Source organism: Rhinatrema bivittatum, chromosome 1 (assembly GCF_901001135.1).
Source record: "Rhinatrema bivittatum chromosome 1, aRhiBiv1.1, whole genome shotgun sequence".
NCBI classification, from domain to species: Eukaryota; Metazoa; Chordata; class Amphibia; order Gymnophiona; family Rhinatrematidae; genus Rhinatrema; species Rhinatrema bivittatum.
In genome coordinates this window covers 639,370,387-639,395,810 of record NC_042615.1, presented here as the reverse complement: position 1 = coordinate 639,395,810, position 25,424 = coordinate 639,370,387, and the positions used below count along the sequence as shown (strand labels likewise).

General features: G+C 44.9%; 1 protein-coding gene across 2 annotated transcripts in view; it reads right to left on the bottom strand.

Annotated features, from left to right (window-relative positions):
* GIN1 (gypsy retrotransposon integrase 1) overlaps positions 1–25,424 on the bottom strand; it is a 133,619-nt gene that overhangs the window by 24,505 nt on the left and 83,690 nt on the right. For both annotated transcript variants that reach the window (XM_029572632.1, XM_029572623.1), the window contains exon 7: positions 22,278–22,563. In XM_029572632.1, coding sequence (XP_029428492.1) covers positions 22,278–22,563 — 286 coding nt within the window. The remainder of the gene's footprint in view (positions 1–22,277; positions 22,564–25,424) is intronic.

The window sequence follows — 25,424 nt, the reverse complement described above, 5'->3', positions numbered from 1 at the left end:
TGCCTCTCTCCCTGTGCACACGGCACGGGACTACCTCCAGCTCCTGGGATCAATGGCCTTTGCGATAAATCTCGTGCCCTGGTCCTTTGCTCACCTGAGACCTCTGCAAATGTCTCTGCTATCGAGGTGGAAGCCTGTGTCTCAGGATTATCAGGCGATCATCCCTCTCTCTCCAACCGCCAGGTACAGCTTGAAGTGGTGGTTGGATCCAAAGCACTTGGCCCAGGGTTGCCCGCTGGAGACCCCGGACTGGATAGTAGTCACTACCGATGCCAGCCTGTCCGGTTGGGGGGCAGTCTGCCTCAGGAGCTCCGCTCAGGGTCAGTGGACAAAGGAACAGACGACCTGGCCGATCAACCGCCTAGAGACCAGAGCGGTGCGTCTGGCGCTTATGCATTTCCTGCCCTCGATCAGGGGTCGGTCGGTCCGCGTTCTCTCGGACAATGCGACTACAGTGGCTTACATCAATCGGCAAGGGGGCACCAGGAGTCGTCAGGTAGCCCTCGAAGCGGCTCGGCTGATGTCTTGGGCGGAACGGTTCCTCGTTCATCTGGCGGCTTCGCACATTGCCGGGGTGGACAATATTCAAGCGGATTACTTGAGTCGTCAGGCCCTGGACCCCGGAGAGTGGACTCTCTCCGAGGCGATGGCCCTCATCGTACGGCGCTGGGGGATTCCCGCCATGGATCTCATGGCAACCGCCGCCAACACCAAAGCCCCACGGTTCTTCAGCCGCAGAAGGGAGCGCGGCGCGGAAGGGGTGGACACCCTGGTTCTTCCGTGGCCGTCACAAATTCTCCTCTACGTTTTTCCCCCTTGGCCTCTGGTGGGCAAGGTGCTGTGGCGGATAGAGTTGCATCAAGGATCGGTAATCCTGGTAGCCCCGGAATGGCCGCGTCGGCCGTGGTTCGCAGATCTACTCAACATTGCGATAGACGGTCCTCTTCGGCTCGTCCACCTCCCTCGTCTTCTCCATCAGGGTCCGGTATTTTCGGATCAGGCGGAACACTTCTGTCTTGCGGCCTGGCTTTTGAAAGGAGGAGTCTCCTGCGGGAGGGCTACGCAGTCTCCGTGGTAGACACTCTCCTCAGAGCGCGGAAGACCTCGACCTCGGTCGCCTATGTGCGGGTGTGGAAGGTCTTCGAGGTATGGTGTTCTACACGGGGTGCCCATGCAACAGCGGCCTCGCGGCAGCAGATCCTGGAGTTCCTTCAAGAGGGGCTGGAGAAGGGTCTTTCCTACAATTCTCTGCGGGTACAGGTGTCGGCGTTGGCCTCGCTGGCTCGCTCTTCGGGAAGGCCCGATCCCTCGTCTCATCCGGATATTTCCCGGTTTCTGAAGGGAGTTAAGCATCTGCGGCCGCCGGTACGTCAGCTTTGTCCTTCCTGGAACCTTAATCTGGTGTTGCGGGCTCTAGCAGAATCTCCTTTCGAGCCCCTGCGTCAGTGCTCCCTCAAGGATATCACTCTGAAGACGATTTTCTTGGTGGCCATAGCCTCGGCGAGGCGCATCTCAGAGCTCCAAGCTCTCTCCTGCAGAGAACCTTTCCTTCGGTTCTCAGATTCGGGAGTCTTCATCCGGACGGTGCCTTCGTTCCTGCCCAAGGTGGTTTCGGCGTTTCACTTGAACCAGGTAGTGGAACTTCCGTCCTTCCCATCGGACGCCCCTCAATCTCTCAGGCGCCTAGACGTGAAGCGAGTTCTCTTGCGTTATTTGGAAGTGACGAATGAATTTCGACTCTCCGATCATCTGTTTGTTCTCTGGTCCGGGAATAGAAAGGGCCAACAGGCGACGAAGACCACCATTGCGCGCTGGCTCAAGGAAGCGGTGGCTTCAGCGTACATCGGCTCCGGAAAGGTTCCTCCGATAGGAATCAAGGCTCATTCTCTAAGAGCCCAGGCCACTTCCTATGCGGAGTCGCAGCACGTCTCCGTTCAGGAAATCTGTAGGGCAGCGACCTGGAAATCCTTACATACGTTTTCCAGACACTACCGGCTCCACTTGCCGGAAGCGGAATCGGGCTCCTTCGGGGACAGGGTTATCCGAGCAGGGTTCTCAGGGACCCGCCCGGTTTAGGGACGCTTTGGTACATCCCACCGTCTGGACTGATCCTAGTACGTACAGGGAAAAGAAAATTATTTCTTACCTGCTAATTTTCGTTCCTGTAGTACTAAGGATCAGTCCAGACGCCCGCCCTGGTCGTGATTGGTTCTGGGGGTTTACCTGCTCGAATCCGCTTGCTCCTGTCCTATTGCTTAGCCTTCTTCTTTGGGGGCTTTCTGTCTGCGTGTGTTGTTTCTGTTGTCAGTTCTTTTGGCAAGTTGTTCTGGTTCACTGTTTTTACCGTTATTACAGTTGCCTTTCTGGCTATGCTTGATCCTTCCTCCTCGGTCTATCCAGTTTTCTGTCGTGGCTTTGATATTCTCGATACTGAGGACTAGGAGGGTTGCACCAGCTTATATGCCAGCACCCTCAGAAGTTTGCTCTGACTCCATCTGCTGGACGGGGGACATAACCCACCGTCTGGACTGATCCTTAGTACTACAGGAACGAAAATTAGCAGGTAAGAAATAATTTTCTTATCTTACATAAAATGCACACATTTACTTGTATTTAGTTTTAAACATATTGTATGGCTCTCATGGAATTACATTTTAAAATATGTGGCGTTTATGGCTCTCTCAGCCAAAAAGGTTCCTGACCCCTGCTTTAGGGGAAAAGCACAGGACTGCTTCTATGGTCAAGTCAAAACACAAACGGGCTGATTCAGTAAAATGTGCGGGAGAGCCGGCGCTCCGAGGCGAGCGCCCGCTCTCCCAACATGCGCCCAGACCACTTTCCGGGGCGTGCGATTCTGTATGCAAATGAGGGCCCGCGCTAATAAGGAGGTGCTAGGGACACTAGCGCGTCCCTAGCACCTCCCTATTGGTAGAAGCGGCGGCTGTCAGCGGGTTTGACAGCCGACGCTCAATTTTACCGGCGTCGATTGTCGAACCCACTGACAGCCATGGGTTCGGAAAACGGACGCCGGCAAAATTGAGCTTCCATTTTCCTACCCGTGGGCAGATTTTTTTCTGACTTAATATCGCTATGATATTAAGTCAGAGGGTGTACAGAAAAATAGTGCCAGTCAGAGGGTGTACAGAGGGTGTACAGAAAAGTAGTGCTAGTCTAAATTAACACCTGCCTTTGGACAGGCGTTAATTTCTGAGGGTAAAATGTGTATCGCGCAGGACTAAGTAATAGGCTCATCAACATGCATTTGCATGTTGAGGGCGCTATTAGTTTTGGGGGGGGGGGGGGGTTGGACGCGCGTTTGGCACGCACTATTACCCCTTACTGTATAAGGGGTAATAGCGCGTCGAAAACGTACGCCCAAACGGGGCTAACGGTGCGCTTGGCCTGAGCACACGGTACTAAATCGGCGTGTATGTAAGTTCAAGCAGCACTGTCTGAATTATCAAGGCGGTTTCCCACCCCATAAAAAAGTTGCTAGCAGTAATTTTGTTATGGGTTTGAAAGTTGCTTGGTTTTTGATTGTAAATATTACTACAATGGCACTTACTATCCTTAACAAAAACACAGGGGTATCCTGCATGGAACGGGAATTACTATCTTAAGAAACAAGCTGGGCACACTGGATAGACCATATTTTCTTTTTCTACCATCATTACTATGTTATTATCTTATGAAGGACTTACAGTAAGCGTGGGTGAGATATAGAAATAAAAGTAAAACATTTTCCCACAATTTTCATGGGTCTTTTGGAAATTATCTCTTAACAGTGTATGAGAACTTGCAATATGCGAATATGCCCACGCTGACTTTTGAAAAAGATGAAATTACAATCATTTCATTTAGACATCAGCACCTCTATTTGCAAACAGATTTCCCATATAAAAGGGACACCTATCTGTGTGGCATGCTCTCAAACATGCTTTCTGGGACAGCCATCATTGTACTCCATCCTAATTCATGAATGCTGCTGGGATCTTTTATGCATGGCTGCAGCACACCAGAAAATGAACACTGGATATAGACATTACAAATTACAACAGTCAATAGAAATAGGGCTACATGTCTATTTTTTATAAAGAATTTGTAGACCGAGAATGTGACTATTTTAATTTACACTATCAAGCTGATATGCACAAAAAACAGAGTGCCTAGATTTAGACACCTAAGTTAGGGACCTATTTTCAGCTGAAACGTCACCTAAATTTAGGATTCTAACTTTGCCTAGATTTAGGCCCCTAATTTAGGCTCCTGGTATTGAAAATCAGTACTAAGCACCCAGCTCCACCTCCCCATAATTACGCACTTTTTAAAATCCTAGAATTTGGAGCCTAGGAAAGCTAGGAGCTTAAATTTAAGGACTCAGCCCTAATAAATTTTCAAATTGTTGAGTTTAGCAGCCTCTCTCCCAAAGTCAGGCTTCTAAACCCTTTGAAAACAGACCTTTGTATGAATTAATGTGGATGAGAAAAACAGACCAAGACTCCTATATATTTAAATTTGTTATGAAGTAAGACCAAAGTAGTTGCAGTGTGCTGCTGACCTGGTCTCATATGTAGAGACAAAATAAAGCAAATGCTGCCATTCTATTTTTCTGTCCACTGAGAACATTTAAACTTTTCTCACAGAAACACTGACCTTCCAACCATCAGCGGTTCTTCATCGTTTTTGGTGAACACTGAAGAGAAGTATTTAACATTTCTGCTTTCAAATTCTCCTCTTGACACTTATCTGGAAAAAAGTCTTGTCACCTCACTTTGCCTCTTTAACAATCTTTTCTTCTGCTCGTATGGAAGAGTTCCTTGCCTGTAACAGGTGTTCTCCAAGGACAAGCAGAATGGCAATCCTCATACTTGGATGACATCATGTGATGGAGCCTGGCCCAGAATTTTTATGTCAAAGTTTCTAGAATTGTGATTATGTCCTTTTGGGCCATGTGCAGGTTGACATACTACCATGTGTCCACACAGACCCCCTTAGTCTACTTTTTTTTAGCTTAATCTTGGAGAAGCCAACTCCAAGAGGAGGCAAGTGTGTTTCATGAAGACAGACATGTTGCTGTCCTTAGAGAAAGTCTGTTACAGGTAATCAGCTCTGTTTTCTCTTATGATAAACCAGATTCCAGTCCTCACAGGTGAGGAATTTCTAGCTATAGACTGTCACAATTTTAAAAAAATGGGAACAAAAAAGTACCAATGGGCATAACAGTAACTGTTTTTGTTGGCAACAGACTTGTGTTCCCCCCCCTCTATATTTTCTTAAGAGGGGCAGCCTGGAACAAAAACAATGGGCTCCAAGAAGGAACGGAGTTGGGTTCTAAAACTCCAAGAGATTCTGTAGGACAGGCTGGCTGAAGCTACTGTCATGACAGGAATACCTGATCAAACAGTGATTGTGTAGAGAGAAGTCCACATTGCAGCCTTGCGGATTTCCTCCATGGAGACTGATCTTAGGTGGGCTACTGATGCTGCCATGGCGCTGACACTATGAGCCTTGACATGACCCACCAGATTCAGGCCCACCTGGGCAGACTGCTAGCCAACTGGATAAAGTCTGTTTGGTAATGACAAACTCCATTTTGTTGGTACCAAAAGAAACAAAAACCTGAGAGGACTTTCTATAGACTTTAGTCTGCACCAGGTAGAAGGCCAAGGTTCCTCCACAGTCCAAACTGTGCAGTGCTTGTTCACCTTGGGAAAAATATTGGAAGGATGATTGATTGGTTAAAATATAATTTCAACATTATCTTAGGCAGAAACTTAGTATGGGTATGCAGTACCACCCTATAATAATAAAACAGTATAAGTGGATAAATTACTAGAACCTGGAGGTCACCGACAATGTGGGCTGAAGTCACTGTCACCAAAATAGAGGTTCAAAGGGAGCTTTTATTAACTAGGTCAGAATCACACTGATGTCTCAAGACAACATAGGAGACCTTATGGGAAGCTTCAAATGAAGCAGGCCCTGCATGAATCGGACAACTAAAGGCTGTGCAGAGATGGGTCTACCTTCTACATGTTGGCAATAGGCACCAACTGCACTGAGGTGCACTCTTATCAAATTGGTGAGACCCAACTAGGACAAATATAGAAGGTAATAAAGCAGTTTTTATGTGGAGCAAGAGAAAGGATCTAAGGCCTTTTTCTCACACCACAAGGCAAAACTCCTCCATTTTAGTCCATAGGACTTCCTTATGTACTCCTTCCTTGCAGCTAGCTGAACATGAGAAACACATTTTGAGAGATCCAGGGGTTGCAAATTTACCTTTTCAACATTCTGTCTGTGAGAGCCAGGGACCTGACTTGGGATGGTACAACTGCCCATGAGCTTCAGTGGTGAGTGTTGGGGAATGCCCCAGACTAATCAAAACCATGATAGACATCTTCACTGTTCCCTCTAAATTACTCGACCTCTCACCTTTTCAACAGCTGCCGCGCAGCAGTTTTGGACTGCCATACAGCAAACTTCATGAAGAAAAAATTCATAGACTGGTTAGGTTAGTCACATGTATTGTGTTGGTCGAAGGATACCCATTGGTTGTGGAGACACCGTGACCAACACAAGGCCATGCAGAAACCTCCCCTAAGGATCTCTTCTCGCTATTAGTATTAAAAGCAGAGGGGCACGAAAATTGGGCAGCAGGTCACAGAAGCACAAGTTACAGCATCGGTTCACAGCGCAGCACTCTAGCCTACATCCTTCTTTCCATAGAAGAGATAGAGAGGAAGCCCAGCTTATTCAGTGTGGCATGACTGAAGGATCAGGTGGCAATAAGCATCACACTTGGCAACAGTGAATGAGGGAGTAGGAGGATGAAAGTCAAAGAGCAAAGGTAGCTGAACTGAAGATGGGCGAGGAGAGGGAGGGGAGGAGGGAATAAATGTGAGGGAGACCAGAGACAGGCTTGGAGGGGGAGGGGGAATGAGTGGTGGGAGGGAGGAGCGGAGCTGGGCTGGGAGGGGAGGAAGGAAGGAATTTCTTGAGCCATAGTTGATGCCTGGCTGCTATTACTGAAGCCACACCTTTGGCCGAAGTGCGGAACAAATCGCATCTGCCAAAAAGGCAGATGCCAGTTCCATTGCTGCCCTAGGATTCACACCAGATTCATCAACTTCCTGAGAGAGAAGTAAACAAGAGTGAGCCACCAATAAGAAGCTATCTGCAAATTCACTGCCATCGCTTCAAAGGCCTGCTTAAGAATGGCCTCAGTTCTTCTATCTTGTGGATCCTTCAATGCTGCTCTGCCTTCTATGGGGATAGCTGTCCACTTGGTGACAGCACCCACAAGCACATCCACTTTCAAAAAGCACAATGGCTCTCTTGCAGCTGGATCTAGGGTGTACAGCCCTTCCAAGGCTCATCCCCCTTTAAAATTAGCTTTTGGGGCTCCCCATTCAGGATCAATCAATTCTTGAAAAGCCTCCATAATAGAGAAGAAACATGAGGCTTTATGCAAAGAAATCGAAATAGAATCTATCTTTGGCTCAGACAGAGAATCAGCCCCCGGTACCACCAGGGAAATCAGAGCCGATAATGCATCTCTATGAAACACAACATAGTTTTATATGGCTCCAAACCTGGAGGAATTTCGCCATCCTAAGAACATAAGAAATTTCCATACTGGGTCAGACTAGGTAGTAAGGATCAGCTTTGTCATCTGTGCCATTCGGGTCCCTATCTGTGTAACCCACAGCAGGTCTAGACATACTCCAATGCTTACCCGCAGCACCAGGCGAGCGGGAATCTGCAGCCTTCTATCCTAATCTGTTACGATTGACTGGGGCCTTCGAATGCGCCTGAAGCACTGCAGCCCTTGAAAAAATTCCACCCAAGAAAAGAAGAGGGGTCCGTGCCAAAACCAGGGGACGTAGGTCCTGCGCCCACTGAACTACCTTCCCCCGCTGACAAACCAGTTAGGGGAGCCCCAAATTCAGGCAAAATCTCTGGTAGCTCTTTTTCCATTTCCGCATCATGCTGGAAAGGACCGGGTTTAGTAAAATCAAATGGAGACAACTCTCCCTGAGCCTCTAAACAGTACTGACACAAGTTAGAGGGGATGCCAGGCTGAGATGCCCGAATATTACAAGCAGCACAAAGGGTATGGCTGTTTGATAGGCAATCCTGAAAGGCATTGAGGGCATACCTGATTGCCCGTAGCTCCAGGAAATTTATCTGGTGTTTGGCTTCCTCTGGAGACCAGGTTCCCTGAGTCTGCAGGTCGCCTACATGTGCACCCCACCTGAGGTTGGATGCGTCTGTTAAGATAATTTGAGGATCTGGAGCCTGAAATGGAAGGCCTTGAATGAGACTGGAGTGGTGCATCCACCAGGCTAGTGACAGACGGAGCTGTTTGGTAACCTGGATAATGCTGGACATTGGCTGACAAGCTTGAATCCATTGGCATTTTAAGGTCTACTGCATTACTCTCATGGCTAGGCGAGCCATCGGAGTGACATGCACCGAGGACGCCATGTGACCCAACAGTATGAGGAAGTGACGAGCAGTTGAAGATACTCGAGTCTGTAGTTGATGTGCCAGAGATGTTATGATGAAAGTGCGATCCTGGGGAAGGAAGGCTTTCGCCTGTATAGTGTTTGTCGGCCCCTATAAAGGATAGGATTTGGGATAGTTGATTAGAATCCCTAAGGAGACCAGGGTATGGATAGTGAGACGCAGGGAGGTTAATGCGCCCTGCTGAGTCGGAGCCCTTATGAACCAATCGTCGAGATAAGGGTAGACATGCACACCCTGATTCCTGAGGAAGGCTGAGACCACCACCAGGCACTTGGTGAATACTCGTGGAGCGGACGCCAGGCCAAATGGTAGTACATGATACTGGAAATGACGAGGGCCGACCAGGAATCGCAGGTACTTGCGATGAGATGGAGTAATTGAGATGTGTGTGTAAGCGTCTTGGAGATCTAGAGAGCATAGCCAATCTCCTCTTTGTAGAAGAGGAAGTAGAGAGCCCAAGATTACCATTTTGAATTTTTTTCTGTGCAAAAATTTGTTTAGTGCACGGAGGTCCAGTATTTGGCGTACGCCACCTGACTTTTTTGGTATTAGAAAATACTGGGAATAAAACCCCTTCCCCTGCTGGGAGAGGGACACTAGTTCTATTGCTCGGGATTTGAGGAGGGATGAGACCTCCTGTTCGAGCAAGGGAGAGTGGTCGGACATCCCCCACATCAGCCAAGGTGGAGAGTCCGCTGGAACAGTCAGGAAATTTAGTGACTACTGCAAGTACCCACTGGTCTGTGGTGACTGTATGCCAAGCGCTGTTGAAGTGGCAGAGCCGACTGCTGACCGGTATGGATGGAAGAGGAGGTTGGCTTACACTCTCTAGAAAGGAGTCAAAACCCTGATGGTGGTCCAGGCTGAGAAGCTGGCTGAGACTTTTGAGGCCGAATCTGCCTGGATTGACCTTTTTTGCTAAGGTCTGGAAGGGTGTCCTCTAGAAGCCGGAGGATAAAATTTCCTTAGCTTGTAGGTCGGCCGCTTAGAGTCACATCTGACAGTTCTCTTAGGGGCGGAAGGGAACTCAGATGGCACAGAAGAAAGCTGGCGCAGTGTTTCAAGGTGGTCCTTCAACTGCGCCACAGTCTCTTGGATCTTTTCCCTGAAGAGATTATCGCCCACACAGGGTAGATCTGCTAACCTGTCTTGGACTTCTGGTCTTAAGTCCGAGGATTTGAGCCAGGCCCATCTTCTTGCACTAATTCCCGCTCCAGACACTCTAGAGGCGGTGTCAAAGATATCATATGCAGTGCGGACCTCGTGCTTTCCAGCATGTAGACCTTTCTGAGCCAGAGTATGAAGTTGAGTCTGGAGTTGCTCTGGTAAAGAATCAGAGAAGTCCTGGATCCTTTTCAAAAGGTCTCTGTTATACTGGGTCATGCATAACTGCTAAGAGGCAATGTGAGATATGAGCATTGAGCCATGGAAGACACGCCTGCCAAAAGCATCCAGGGATTTTTGTTCCTTCCCTGGAGGAATGATGTTTTGAACGTCATGCCTTTTTCTGGTCAGATTCAACAATCACAGAGTGATGATTCAACTGTGACTTTTGGAACCCAGGAGTTGACTGCACCAGATAGGTGGCATCTGTCTTGCGGTTGACAAGTGGAACTGAACATGGGTGGTTCCCAGTTTCTCTTCAGGAGATCAAGCAGGATTTCATGGATAGGTATAGACATGATTTCCTTAGGAGCATCTAGAAATTGGAGTACTTCCAGCATCTTGTGCCTAGAGTCCTCTTCCATCTGAAGCTGAAAGGGAATGGTTTCAGACATTTCCTTGATGAAATTAATAAAAGACAGATCTTCTGGTGGAGAGCGTCATCTTTCATCTGGGGGAGAGGGCTCTGATGGTAGGATCATCTGTATCCTGGGACGATTCATCAGTCCATGGATTATAGTGCTGATCTCCAGCACCTAGTTGGTCTCCAGCAGGGAGAAATGGTGCTAATCCTGAAGGACCAGGCCTAGGCATCGACGGCATCAGAGGTGGCACTGACGGCATCGATGGAGGCACCGAAGGGATCAGTGACATCGATGGACGAGTGGGTGCAATGGGTATCTGTGTTCCCTCATCATCCGATAATAATAGAATCGGTGTAGAAGGCACTGGACCCACCAGTGCTCTTGGTTCCATCGGCGGCAGGGCACCGATCAACGCATCCAGTCTACCCAGTAGCGGTGCGAGTGCTACGGGAATCGGATCGGTGACCGGCTCGGGAACCACCGGTGAAGACAGAATCGAGGATCCCAGCACCACACAAGAGGATGGGGCCTTTTCTGGACGGGGCTTCTTTGTCGGTGGCTCTGTTGCTGTCGATGCCGAGGCCTGGATCGACAGACAGCCTTCTGATGCTGGTATTGACGCTTTTTGAGATGTTCTCCTCGGTCCTTTTCTTGAGGAGGCAATCGACACCTTTGGAATTGTCGAATGCCGGTAGAACAGCAGCAATGTCCCAGTGCTGGCAAGAAGTCAATGGCACCGGCTCGGACGACGTCGAAGCTATCGATGGAGTCGGGGTTTTTAACTGAAAGAGAAAGTTAATTTTGTCTAAATGAGTCTTACGGCCCTTCGATGTCATTTGGGCACATTTGGTGCAAGTTAGGACATCGTGGTCGGACCTGAAACACATAACACAGACCCCATGCGGGTCAGTGATGGACATTGTTCGAGTACAGTCGGGGCACAGACGAAAACCCGACGCCATGACTCCGAGAAAAATTTAGCCACGGTGCGGTCGATGGCCAGTAGGCCCCAAATGGATAACTCGACAAAAACTGACCGCAACGTGGGTAAAACCTTACCTTTCGACCGCGGAGTATGAATATCGATAGGGGGACCCCTATGGGGTAGAAGTTTTTTGAAAATTTTAGAAGTTCCATGAGGAAAATTCCTGTCAGGAATCTCAAGAGAGCTCCTTAACCCGTGTGGCTACTGCTGTGCGGGGAAAAAGAAGACTGAAGGGGGACCCCTGCTGGATGCAGGGTCAGTGCATTGCTGGGCATGCCCAGTAGGTGCCAGTCAAAGTTCTAGAAACTTTGACAAAAGTGTTCCGTGATTGGGCTCCATCATGTTGATGTCACCCATGTGTGAGGACTACCAGCCTGCTTGTCTGGTTTAAAAAAAAAAAAAAAAAAATCAAAGACCACTCACAAAGTAAAAGAGCGAGCAGGAAAACTCTATATAATCCTGGGGGTAACAGGAAAAACAGCAGCTATGGCATCAGAATACATTGACCCTGCCAGAAACCATCCAGTCTGTCTAATTATTCCTGTCCCCACTGCTAAGGATATATCCCAGCTGCCAGAGGATAAAATAGTCAAAAAAGCAAACAATGTTAGGAATTATTAGGAAGGGAATGGTTAATAAAACGGAAAATGTCATAATGGCTCTATATTGTTCCATGGTGAGACCAAACCTTGAATACTGTGGACAATTCTGGTCGCCACATCTCAAAAAAGATATAGTTGCGATGGAGAAGGTACAGAGAAGGGCAACCAAAATGACAAAGGGGATGGAACAGCTCCCCTATGAGGAAAGGCTGAAGAGGTTAGGGCTGTTCAGCTTGGAGAAGACGGCTGAGGGGGAATATGATAGAGGTCTTTAAGATCATGAGAGGTCTTGAACGAGTAGATGTGAATCAGTTATTTACACTTTCGAATAATAGAAGGACTAGGGGGCATTCCATAAAGTTAGCAAGTAACACATTTAAGACTAATCGGAGAAAATTCTTTTTCACTCAACGCACAATAAAGCTCTGGAATTTGTTGCCAGAGGATGTGGTTAGTGCAGTTAGTGTAGCTGGGTTCAAAAAAGGTTTGGATGAGTTCTTGGAGGAGAAGTCCATTAACGGCTATTAATCAAGTTTACTTAGGGAATAGCCACTGCTATTAATTGCATCAGTAGCATGGGATCTTCTTAGTGTTTGGGTAATTGCCAGATTCTTGTGGCCTGGTTTGGCCTCTGTTGGAAACAGGATGCTGGGCTTGATGGACCCTTGGTCTGACCCAGCATGGCAATTTCTTATGTTCTTATGTAAATAAAATCACAAACCTGTAGGATATTATTAATTATCCATAATGGCTTTGGTCATGTTCCTCCATTTTATTCCACTCTCCTGGGTAGCTGAGCATGCCAGATCTCTTTTTTATATTCATTCCCCAGCATCTCTCCCCTGCCATGGCCAATCACAAGGTCCCACAATGACCCAGATAGCTAAACACCAGCATTGCTGCTCCCTGATTATCTGGCCTCTTAGGTTCTTTTGGCTTTTCCTGACAACACCCTGCCACCACCAACCCAATTGACCAATCTAGTCAACATAAGGAGCACATAGTTTTTCTGACAGACCTGTCTACTTGTATTAGAAATTTTACTTCTAGGGGAATTCTAATTAAACTAAGCAATGCAGACTATTAGCATTTCCTTCCTGCCAAATCCTTGAGCTCCCATAAAGAAAACTTCAGACTCTGTCTTGAATGGAGTTAGGATTTAATTTGTACTTTTAAAAAAAAATCTTTGGTTTTTCTTCATAGACCAATTTATGGTCTCTGGAAGTGTTTAATTACGCTTGCTGAAGAAGCCTAGTTTGATGGTCTACTTTCATTAACATTTTTTTTAAATAATTCTTTATTTATTCATTTTACATTACATATTCAAGAAGTATTTTCATACTTGAATGAGAAAACATAAATGGCTTTAGCAACATATTTTATAACAATAAGTTTACGTATTAGTTATGTATTAGTCCTCTATATAGGGATCCATTACCACAACACAAGGAAAAAAAATATTTTTAAACTTATGAAAACAAGGCTGGTAACAAACGAGGTTCTCTCAATATGAGCGGTGTCCTGCAGGGACCAACATTTTTAGATAATAGGAGAAGAGCTAGACACTGGCACATACTTTTCACTAAAAAAGAGGAAAGTTGTGAGGGGGCATAGAAAATATATGAGGCACTTTGATATTTTATGATACATTTACACGGTAACTTAAGGAAAAAAGCTGCCCCCATTTCTATAAACCTAGGTTTTAAGATCAGAAATTGTTTCCTCTTTTTTTGCATTTCTCTGGCAAAGTCAGGAAAGGCTCGCACATTCAAACCAAGAAAATTTTCAGCACAATTCCTAAAGAATCTTGAAAGTATCCATTCTTTGTCGGTTTCTAAAAGAAAGGAAACAATAAGTGTGGCTGAAGAAACAGTTTCCTTCTGCGATGTTTCAATGATAGTTGTAACATCCAATTGTGAATCCAGCAATGTGAAAACCTGACCTCCACATTGCTCCTCAGTTCCCGTCTTGAAAGATGGAAGATAATAAATTATCACAGGACAAGCAGGATGCTAGTCCTCACATGTGGGTGACGTCACTGAATGGAGCCCAGGCGGGAAAGCTTTCTGTCAAAGTTTCTAGAAACTTTTGACTGGCCCTGTGAGGCCACTGAGCATGCCTAGCATGCTATGATATTCTCTGCCACAGGTGTCTCTCTTCAGTCTTCACTTTTCCGCGCTGCCGTTCGCACCGCGGACCGATAGCCCTACCATTTGGGAATCTCTCTCTTGACTGAAAAGTCAACTATTAATAAATATTCTCTGTCATAGGAAATCTCTACCTCGCCGGCTGGTGAGTACTGTACTTTAAAATTTTCGTACGAAAATTTTTTTCACACACACACACACGCTCGTTCATAGACGGCCGTCGATCGAAAATGGCGACGGGTTTCAAAAAATGCCCAGTCTGCAACCGAAATATGTCTATCACCGATCCGCATTTGGAGTGTGTACTGTGCCTCGGGGAACAACACGATGTCAGTACATTCACCAAATGTGCAGAGATGACAGTCAAAGGACGAAAAGCCAGGCAAGAGAAGATGGAACACCTATTTTCTCTTCAGCTAATCCCTTCTCCCTCAAAAGCACCGAGGTCGTCTCTGGCTGGAGCAACAAAAAGGGTTTTACTCAAAAAACCGCATCCGGATGGATCCGGTGATCGTCCGTCCTCGCCATTGTCTGTGATCTCCACAAAGTCGGCAGAGCATTCTAAAACCTAACATCGCCATCGATCATCGTCCGCATCGGTGTCCCAGGACGAGTCGATGCCGAAGCGGCCGAAAAATCAAGACACGCCAGTGGTTGGGCCTTTGCCGTCACAATGCCTACGACGTCATCGATAGACATCGCAGCACCGCCACCGCATATACCATCGGTGTCTTCACTTATACCACAGCCAGAATTGTCTACACTTATTAGACAAGCTGTTTTACAAGCTCTACAAGAGCAACAAGTTCCGACAAGCCTGTCGATGCCGACCTCCGGGTCGATGCCGATACCCTCTATATCGATGCCGATGCCCCCAGCATCGATGCCGATACCTCCACCGTCAGTATCGATTCCAATGTTTTTTCCTTCAACATCGATGCCGGTGATAACACCGATGACAACAATATCTTACCTTCCAAGATCCTCGACGGGTTTCATAACCACCACACCAAGGCTACAAACACAATCTACATCGATGTTATCTCAAATTCCATCGATGATCCCAACGACAGCATCCCTGCCACCACCTGATCAACCACTAGAAGTACAGGATGAGGCATTTTACCGGCACCTCCTACAAAGGCACCAGAATATCATCGACAACTTGCCACCTATCACACCAAGAACAACATCTACTGATATTTTCATCGATGATCCACAACCTGGACCTTCAGGGCTTCAAGTCCCACCAGCACCAGCAACAAACAACTTACAGAGAAGATTCAGAAGACTCCTGGGATGATGAACCCTCTCAATTTTCCTCAGAGGAGTTCATGTCTAATCCTTCTTCTCCTGACCGAAGAAAGAAGTCACCCCCAGAAGATCTTTCCTTCTCATCCTTTATACAAACTATGTCTGATTCCATTCCATTTAAATTGACAGCTGAGGAGGACACAAGAGCACAAACTCTTGAAGTATTACAGTTTGTGGATCCACCCAAACAGGTATTAGCAGTACCTGTACATGAAGTCTTACTGGATCTTCAGAAGAGAATCTGGGAACACCCAGCTTCTATACCTGCAGTAAACAAAAGAGTAGAAACTACCTACATAGTTCAACCAGCTCCAGGGTACCACAAACAACAATTGCCCCATCAGTCTGTCGTTGTGGAATCAGCGCAGAAGAAATCTAAACGTGTGCGCCCACATTCCTCCATCCCACCAGGCAGGGAGCACAGGTTCCTGGACACAATAGGTAAGAAGATCTACCAGAGTTCCATGTTGAGCACAAAAATCTCTGCATATCAACTCTATATCACTCAACACCAGAGAAATCTCTGGAAAGAGATGGAACAATTCATCACTTCCTTACCCACTCAATTCCAAGAGCCTGCTCAAGCAATCATATCAAAAGGTCTTGAGGCAGGAAAACACGAAGTGAGAGCAGTTTATGATAACTTCGAAACTGCTTCAAGAACAGCAGCAGCGGGAATCACTGCTCGCCGGTGGGCCTGGCTTAAGGCATCTGACCTCAGGCTTGAGGTACAAGATAAGCTTGTTGACCTTCCCTGTCTTGGTGACAATCTCTTCGGAGATAAAATTCAAGAGGCTGTACAACTCAAAGACCACACTGAGACACTCAAACAACTGTCTCAAACCCCTCAAGAACCTGCTAATCAACCTTCCCGTCATCCTCCACGTAGGGATGTGAGACGTTCTTACTACAGGCCATGCAGGTATTACCAACCAACAACTAGGGGTAGATCTACCAGGCCAACACAGCGATCTCAAGCCAGACAATCCAGACCTGCCCGTCCACAACCTCCTGCACAGACAGGGCCTGCAACAGGCTTTTGAGGACTACACCAGAAAACAGATTCAACCTTGCAATCCCAAGCCAAATCTTCCAGTGGGAGGCAGAATATCCCTTTTTCACACAAATTGGCAAACCATAACCTCAGATCAATGGGTTCTTTCCATAGTCGCCCAAGTTTACAAACTAAATTTCACTTCAATTCCTCCAGAATTTCCACCAACATCCTGCCAACAACAAAACTCTCAACTTCATCAATTACAAACATAATTATCCACCCTTCTGAGATCCAAGGCCATTCAACCAGTGCCCCGGACACAGAGGGGCAGGGGATTCTGCTCCAAATACTTCCTCATTCCAAAGAAAACCGAAGGCCTACGTCCTATCCTAGACCTCAGAAATCTCAACAAATTTCTAATGAAAGAAAAATTCAGAATGGTTTCTCTAGGCACCATGCTTCCACTTCTTCAAGCAAGGGATTGGCTTTGTTCTCTGGATCTTCAAGATGCTTATGCTCACATTCCAATATACCCTCCTCATCACAAATACCTGTGCTTCACAGTAGGCCATCAACATTTCCAATACAGGGTTCTACCATTTGGACTGGCGTCTGCTCCCAGAGTCTTCACCAAATGTCTAGCAGTAATAGCAGGATACTTGCACAAGGAAGGTGTCCATGTTTTTCCATATCTAGACGACTGGTTCATAAAGAGTCCATCTCAAAAAGGAGCAATAACGTCTCTCAACCGGACAATTGCTCTACTTCACTCCATGGGGTTTCTCATCAATTATCAAAAATCCCATCTCACTCCAACTCATCTACTTCAATTCATAGGAGCAGAGCTGAACACAAATCTAGCAAAGGCCATTCTACCTATAGAACGGGCAGAGGCCCTCATTCTACTAACAAAGTCCATTTCCTTACGGACACAAACCACAGCTCATCAGTTTCTGATACTGCTAGGTCACATGGCATCAACAGTTCATGTTACTCCTCTGGCACGACTAGCCATGCGAGTTACCCAATGGACTTTAAGATCACAATGGATTCAAGCCATTCAACCACTTCACTATCCAATTCAAGTGACCCACCAACTAAGATCATCTCTACTTTGGTTGACCAACAAGGACAACCTGTGCAAAGGCCTACCTTTCCAACAACCAGTCCCAGAGATTACTTTAACTACAGATGCATCCACCTTAGGATGGGGAGCTCATGTAGACAATCTCCACACTCAAGGGACTTGGACAAAACTCGAAGCAACATATCAAATCAATTTTCTGGAGCTTTGAGCGATACATTATGCACTGCATGCGTTCTAGGACTGCCTTTCACACAAGACTGTTCTCATCCAAACAGACAATACAGTAGCCATGTGATACATCAACAAACAGGGAGGTACGGGCTCGTATCTCCTTTGTCAAGAAGCTGCACAGATTTGGGGCTGGACCCTGAATGACTCAATGTTCCTACGAGCCACTTATCTGGCAGGCATACACAATATAGTGGCGGATCGACTCAGTCGTCAATTCCAACCACACGAATGGTCCCTGGATCCTGCAGTAGCAACCAGGATATTTCAACGTTGGGGCCAACCAACAATAGACCTCTTTGCGTCACATCTGAACCACAAAGTGGACAACTTCTGTTCTCTACACAAACAGAACAATCAGCCAGCCAAGGACGCCTTTGCTCGCCCTTGGAACTTAGGCCTACTATACGCGTATCCTCCAATACCGCTCATAACCAAAACTCTAGTGAAGCTACAACAGGACAAAGGGTCCATGATACTCATAGCCCCATATTGGCCTCGACAAGTGTGGTTCCCCACACTGCTAGACCTCTCAGTCAGGGATCCAATTCCTCTGGGAGTAGCTCCCACTCTCATAACTCAGGATCAGGGCCAGTTGCGCCATCCCAACCTTCAGTCCCTATCCCTGACAGCATGGATGTTGAAAGCTTGATATTACAACCACTCAATCTTTCATCCCATATATCTCAAGTGCTTATAGCTTCACGTAAACCTTCCACACGAAAAAACTATTCTTCTAAATGGAAGAGATTTACTTTGTGGTGCTCAGCAAAAGATATAAATCCTTTCACTTGCCCCACAACTTCTCTACTGGACTATTTATACCATCTTTCGGACTCTGGTCTTCAGACTTCATCTGTAAGAGTACATTTAAGTGCAATCTCTGCTTACCATAACAAGATAGGAGATGCACCTATATCCACACATCCTATCGTAAGTAGATTTATGAGAGGTTAAACTCACCTTAAACCACCAATTCAAAAACCCGTCCCAAGCTGGGACCTGAATTTGGTATTAACAAGACTCATGCGCTCTCCTTTCGAACCCATCGACTCTTGCAATCTTAAATTTCTCACATGAAAGACTATCTTCCTCATAGCCATTACTTCAGCTAGAAGGGTTAGTGAGTTACAAGCACTTGTCACATACGAACCTTATACAAAGTTCCTACATAACAGAGTGGTTCTCCGTACACATCCAAAATTCCTTCCCAAGATAGTTACGGAATTCCACTTGAACCAATCCATAAATTTACCCACATTCTTTCCAAGGCCTCATTCCCATCCAGGGGAAACAGCCTTACACACCCTGGACTGTAAGCGTACACTTGCTTTCTATTTAAACCATACTGCAGTCCATAGGAAATCCACTCAGCTTTTTGTTTCTTATGATCCAAACAAACCGGGTAAAGCAGTGGGTAAACATACCCTATCCAATTGGATAGCAAATTGCATAGAGTTCTGCTATGAACAAGCAGGCCTTCCTCTTCAAGGGCGAGTAAAGGCACATTCAGTAAGAACAATGTCAACATCAGTAGCACATTTTCGTTCAGTGCCAATCTTAGACATATGCAAAGCAGCAACATGGAGTTCTCTTCACACTTTTGCTGCCCACTACTGCTTGGACAAAGAAGGAAGACAAGATTCAGCCTATGGACAATCTGTCTTAAAGAACTTGTTTCCAGTTTAATCCCAACTCCTTCTACATCCAATGTTCTGTGATCTTCGGCTGACTCATTCAACAACAATACTTCACTGTTGCCTCAATACAACATGACTCAGCCTCTAGCTCGCTATTCACCCATATGTGAGGACTAGCATCCTGCTTGTCCTGGGATAAAGCAAAATTGCTTACCTTGTAATAGGTGTTATCCCAGGACAGCAGGATGTAGTCCTCACAGAACCCACCCGCCACCCCGCGGAACTGGGCCTCATACCTTTATTATTTTATTTTTGCTAATGCTTTATGCTATATAACAGACTGAAGAGAGACACCTGTGGCAGAGAATATCATAGCATGCTGGGCATGCTCAGTGGCCTCACAGGGCCAGTCAAAAGTTTCTAGAAACTTTGACAGAATGCTTTCCCGCCTGGGCTCCGTTCAGTGACGTCACCCACATGTGAGGACTACATCCTGCTGTCCTGGGATAACACCTATTACAAGGTAAGCAATTTTGCTTTCTTGATCCTAATGGAAAAGTTTGTTCCGGGATTTTGAGGATTTATAACAAACATCTCCTCCACATTTCTTTCGGTGAGATTAAAGGGTCCTTAGGAAAGTTAATAAATCGAATATTTTTCGCCCTGGCATGATTTTCAATTGCCTCTAATTTATATTTTATGCTTACATTTTCTTTCACAATTAAACAATGCATATCCTTCAAATCAGAAACTTCTTTTTTCAAGTTTTCACTTTCTTCCGAATTCTTCTTAATCTGCAACTCTGTGATACTCACTCGGCTCTCCAAACCGCTTAAAGATTTAACTACCGGTTTCAGTTGTGTAGCAATATTAATATTTAAAGAGGATACTGCATCCCAAATAGCGTCTAGGTTAATCTGTGCGGGCTTCACAAGATCTAATGGGTGAAAGTCAATCTCTTTGATTACCTCTTCTTCCTGTTGTCAAGCTTCAAGTAAGGAAACTTGCTCAGCTGGTCCCACGATGGTAGAGGGCTCTCCAGGGGGTTTCACCCCCATTTCCTGGGTTCCTGCAGCGTTGCTCCTTTCCAGCGGTGCTAACTTCCGGAGTAGGCCGAAGGATCTAGCCTCAGCCGGATTGGCTGGGGCACTCCGTTCTTCCGGGGAGAGAGATGTTTGCAGCTCAAATGGAACTCCGGGTTCAGCTTCCTCCCTTGAGTTCACCAGTGAGCCAACTCCCAGAATCTCAGATCCTCGCCGCAGATGAAAATCCATCGGACCCGTAATCGGGGTATGTTGATTTACTTCTCTCTCTTTGGCTCTCCACTTCCTACCAGTATGCGGCATGCCTGTTTTGTAAGAGCCCAAAGAGCACTCTCATGCGCATCTTACCAGCACAGCCATCTTGGATCCCCTCTATTTTCATTAACATTTAAGAACTGTGACTTGGTGGTATATTTAATTAGGGTTGTCTTCCATCGGCACAACACATTTTTCTCTGGGACTTTGTTGGTTGCTATAATTCCAGACCATCTCAAAACTAGGGGATAAGTCGCTCCAAGAAGTACAGCCATCCTGCCTCTGACACAATCCCCTCAGCAGGTACAGTAAACTCAGCCAGTCCCTCAATATGGCTCCTCCCAAATGGCAAAATTGTGTTCTGTATTACCCTCTCGTGTAGTCATCCAAATGCAGCAAGAATTACAGCATTTCTTGCTGTCTAAACTGGCATGGTCTGCAGCTTCCATTTCCCGTGCTGATCTGACACGGCCCTGTCTCTGTCATGTGAGTCAAAGAAACACTTAGCACCACTGACCAGGACACTGAACAGAGTAAAATGCTCCGGAGCTTAGCCAAACATCTTGCTCCCTTTCCTATGCAGGCTACTACCATTTGAGCTCAGCTTAAATATTTTTGTTTTAACTTTATGAAAAATGAGGCTGCGTGCAGGGCAATCATTAAACATTTCTGTTCCCCAATTCCAAACTACCCTTTTTTTTTTGCTGCATGAAGATTTTCGAGAGAAAACCTGGAAGGAGCCCATTCCAGCAAGAAAAACTAGAAGCCCCCATGACCAAAGGCGATGCTTAACTGAGGGAGGGACCTGCCCCTCTATTAGAATTCTTCTTCATCTGGCCAAACCAGGCCTGAAGTCACAGCATGGGATGCTTGCCTACCATCTGCTGGAGACAGAGGATACTGGCAGGCTGAGGTCAGTGCATATAAGGGTGTGACATCAGCGAACCTGTGTGTCTCCATCTGCAGGTCAGTGCGCATAACCCATTTGTTTGGACTGGATGAAGAGGAAGAGGAGCTGCAGGCAACACAATTTCTTTTAACTGTTGATATTTGTAGCCACAACCACAGACACTTCTGTATTGTTGCAAGTATTGGCAGCTGTAAGAAGTCAGTACTGCCTACAGCTCTGAGATCCCCTTAAATTCCTTGAATTGCTAAAGTAAAATCCACGAAAACCAGACTTAGATATGGTGCAGTGTTACTGTACTTCTGGAAGAATTCTGCACATAAAACAAACATTTTGCTTCTTTGGAGTAATAACCTTTTTTTGTTTTGAAGTTTAAATTAATTACTACTCAAACAATAGTATTTTTATAAATATAGTATGCAGAATTTTAAAATATTGTGCACAGACCTTTCTGCACAGAATTTTAAAATTGTGTGCAGAATTGTCCCAGGAGTAACATTTTTCTACTATGTAATTACAATAATTATGCTTTTTGCATTTTTAAGTTATACTTGACTGAAATTTAAAATTCAAATAAAATTATCTTTGCTGGCAGCTGCATTTTTTGTTTTTAAACTTCATTATGACATTGCTATTTATTACACACACCAACTGTATCATTTTAAAAAACATTTATGAATACCGCTGTTTTGGGAGTAGTTTTACACATTTTACAATACAAAAACACAGACCACAAAATATTTACCAGTTATTTCCTTTTTACTATGAATTTGAATTAGAGCCAACATTTACCTTGCTCAATGGACCCTCTTACATAGGGTTTCAGGTGAGACATTTTGATAGGCCTTTTAAGTCTGACACCGGTGGCATCCCTTAATATCGCACATCCATTGCCCGTGATATAATCAATAATGCAGGGTCCAACCCATTCTGACTGGAAACGTCCATCTTTCCACCAGTTTTTCCTTTGTCGAAGTACTTCGTGTCCTACCTTTAGCAGAAAAGGGTTTAAGTGCTTTCGCTTTCTTTTAAGAATTTTGCTTTTCTCTTGTTGTTCAACAGGTATGCTTCCTACTACCTATGTGAAGAAATGAGATTTAAAAACTAAGTCAAATTAAAGTTCTTGCAGCAACAACTGCATAATATCAAGGAACAAACCATGTAATTCTGTAATTGAGGAAATTGTTATAAAAGAATTTTTTTAATCTAAATTAATTTGAAAAACTTCATTCAAAACATGAGCATTTTTTAAACATTTATTTTTCTCAGATGGTAATTTCAAATTTACAACATGACTGCCAACAGTTTTTTTTTTTTCCTAGATACATTAATAAGATGGAAGAGGGGACCAACTTCTTCTCAACCTTGTATCAAAAAGATAAGAACATAAGAACATGCCATACTGGGTCAGACCAAGGGTACATCGAGCCCAGCATCCTGTTTCCAACAGTGGCCAATCCAGGCCATAACAACCTGGTAAGTACCCAAAAACTAAGTCTATTCCATGTTACTGTTACTAGTTATAGCAGCGGCTATTTTCTTAGTCAACTTAATTAATAGCAGGTAATGGACTTCTCCTCCAAGATCTTATTCAATTGTTTTTTAAACACAGCTACACTAACTGCACTAACCACATCCTCTGGCAACAAATTCCAGAGTTTAATTGTGCACTGAGTGAAAAAGAACTTTCTCCGATTAGTTTTAAATGTGCCACATGCTAACTTCATGGAGTGCCCCTAGTCTTTCTAATATCTATTATATGAAAGAGTAAATAACCGATTCACATCTACCTGTTCTAGACCTCTCATGATTCACATCTACCTGTTCTAGACCTCTCATGATTTTAAACACCTCTATCATATCCCCCCCCCCTTAGCCATCTTTTCTCCAAGCTAAAAAGTCCTAACCTCTTCTTTCCTCATAGGGGAACTGTTCCATAAGAACATGCCATACTGGCCAATCCAGGCCATAAGACCCTGGCAAGTTCCCAAAAACTAAGTCTATTCCATGTTACCACTGCTAGTAATATCATTTTGGTCGCCCTTCTCTGTACCTTCTCCATCGCAACTATATCTTTTTTGAGATGCGGCGATCAGAATTGTACACAGTATTCAAGGTGCGGTCTCACCATGGAGCGTACGATACAGAGGCATTATGACATTTTCTGTTTTATTCACCATTCCCTTTCTAATAATTCCCAATCTGTTTGCTTTTTTGACTGCCGCAGCACACTGAACCAACAATTTCAATGTTTTATCCACTATGACGCCTAGATCTTTTTCTTGGGTGGTAGCACCTAATATGGAACCTAATATTGTGTAACTATAGCATGGGTTATTTTTCCCTATATGCATCACCTTGCACTTATCGACATTAAATTTCATCTGCCATTTTGATGCCCAATTTTACAGTCTCACAAGGTCTTCCTGCAATTTATCACAATCTGCTTGGGATTTAACTACTCTGAACAATTTTGTATCATCTGCAAATTGGATTACCTCACTCATCGTATTTCTTTTCAGATCATTTATAAATATATTGAAAAGTAAGGGTCCCAATACAGATCCCTGAGGCACTCCACTGCCCACTCCCTTCCACTGAGAAAATTGTCCATTTAATCCTTCTGTTTCCTGTCTTTTAGCCAGTTTGTAATCCACGAAAGGACATCACCACCTATCCCATGACTTTTTACTTTTCCTAGAAGTCTCTCATGAGGAACTTCGTCAAACGCCTTCTGAAAATCAAAGTACACTACATCTACCAATTCACTTATATCCACATGTTATTAACTTCTTCAAAAAAGTGAAGCAGATTTGTAAGGCAAGACTTGCCTTGGGTAAAGCCATGCTGACTTTGTTCCATTAAATCATGTCTAACCGGTCTGTAGTTTCCCCGATCGCCCCTGGAGCCCTTTTTAAATATTGGGGTTACATTAGCTATCCTCCAGTCTTCAGGTACGATGGATGATTTTAATGATAGGGGTTACAAATTTTTACTAATAGGTCTGAAATTTCATTTTTTAGTTCCTTCAGAACTCTGGGGTGTATACCATCCAGTCCAAGTGATTTACTACTCATCAGTTTGTCAATCAGGCCTACAACATCTTCTAGGTTCCCCGTGATTTGGTTCAGTCCATCTGAATCGTTACCCATGAAAACCTTCTCCGGAAACAGGTACCTCCCCAACATCCTTTTCAGTAAACACCGAAGCAAAGAAAAAATTTAATCTTTCCGCGATGGCCTTATCTTCTCTAAGTGCCCCTTTAACCCCTTGATCATATAACGGTCCAACTGACTCCCTCACAGGCTTTCTGCTTCGGATATATTTAAAAAAGTTTTTACTGTGAGTTTTTGCCTCTACGGCCAACTTCTTTTCAAATTCTCTCTTAGCCTGTTTTATCAATGTCTTACATTTAACTTGCCAATGCTTATGCATTACCCTTCACCAGCTGTCTCTTAGTTATATTCAAAGCAACTCAAGTTAGAGCAAAATACTATCTGAGATAATAAATAAAAGCAAAAAACAAAGATAGGACAAAAGAAATTACCTAGAAAACCAGACACACCAGATAAGTCAGAGATGTATTTTCACAAGAAATTCGAGAGAAAAATATCAATGTGTCAATGGGTATAAGCAAGCCAGATGTGGCGTCTTTAAGAACTGCCACTGGTCTTCTCATTCATTCACTCACAGTAATTTTTCTAGTTTTCCTTTGCAAATATAATTTTAATCATATTTAAAAAAAAAAAAAAAAGGCCAGAGGAAATGACTCCAAATTATGTGAACCCAGTCCATAATGTTAAAAGTTCCCAACATTAGCTAATGTTTCATCCTGGGACTGCTTCAGGGGACGAAAAGTCACCACACTTACCTGCACTGCTGCTGTTCAAAAACAGATCTGAACATGATCTTATAGAGTCATCCATTGTACCTGAAGAC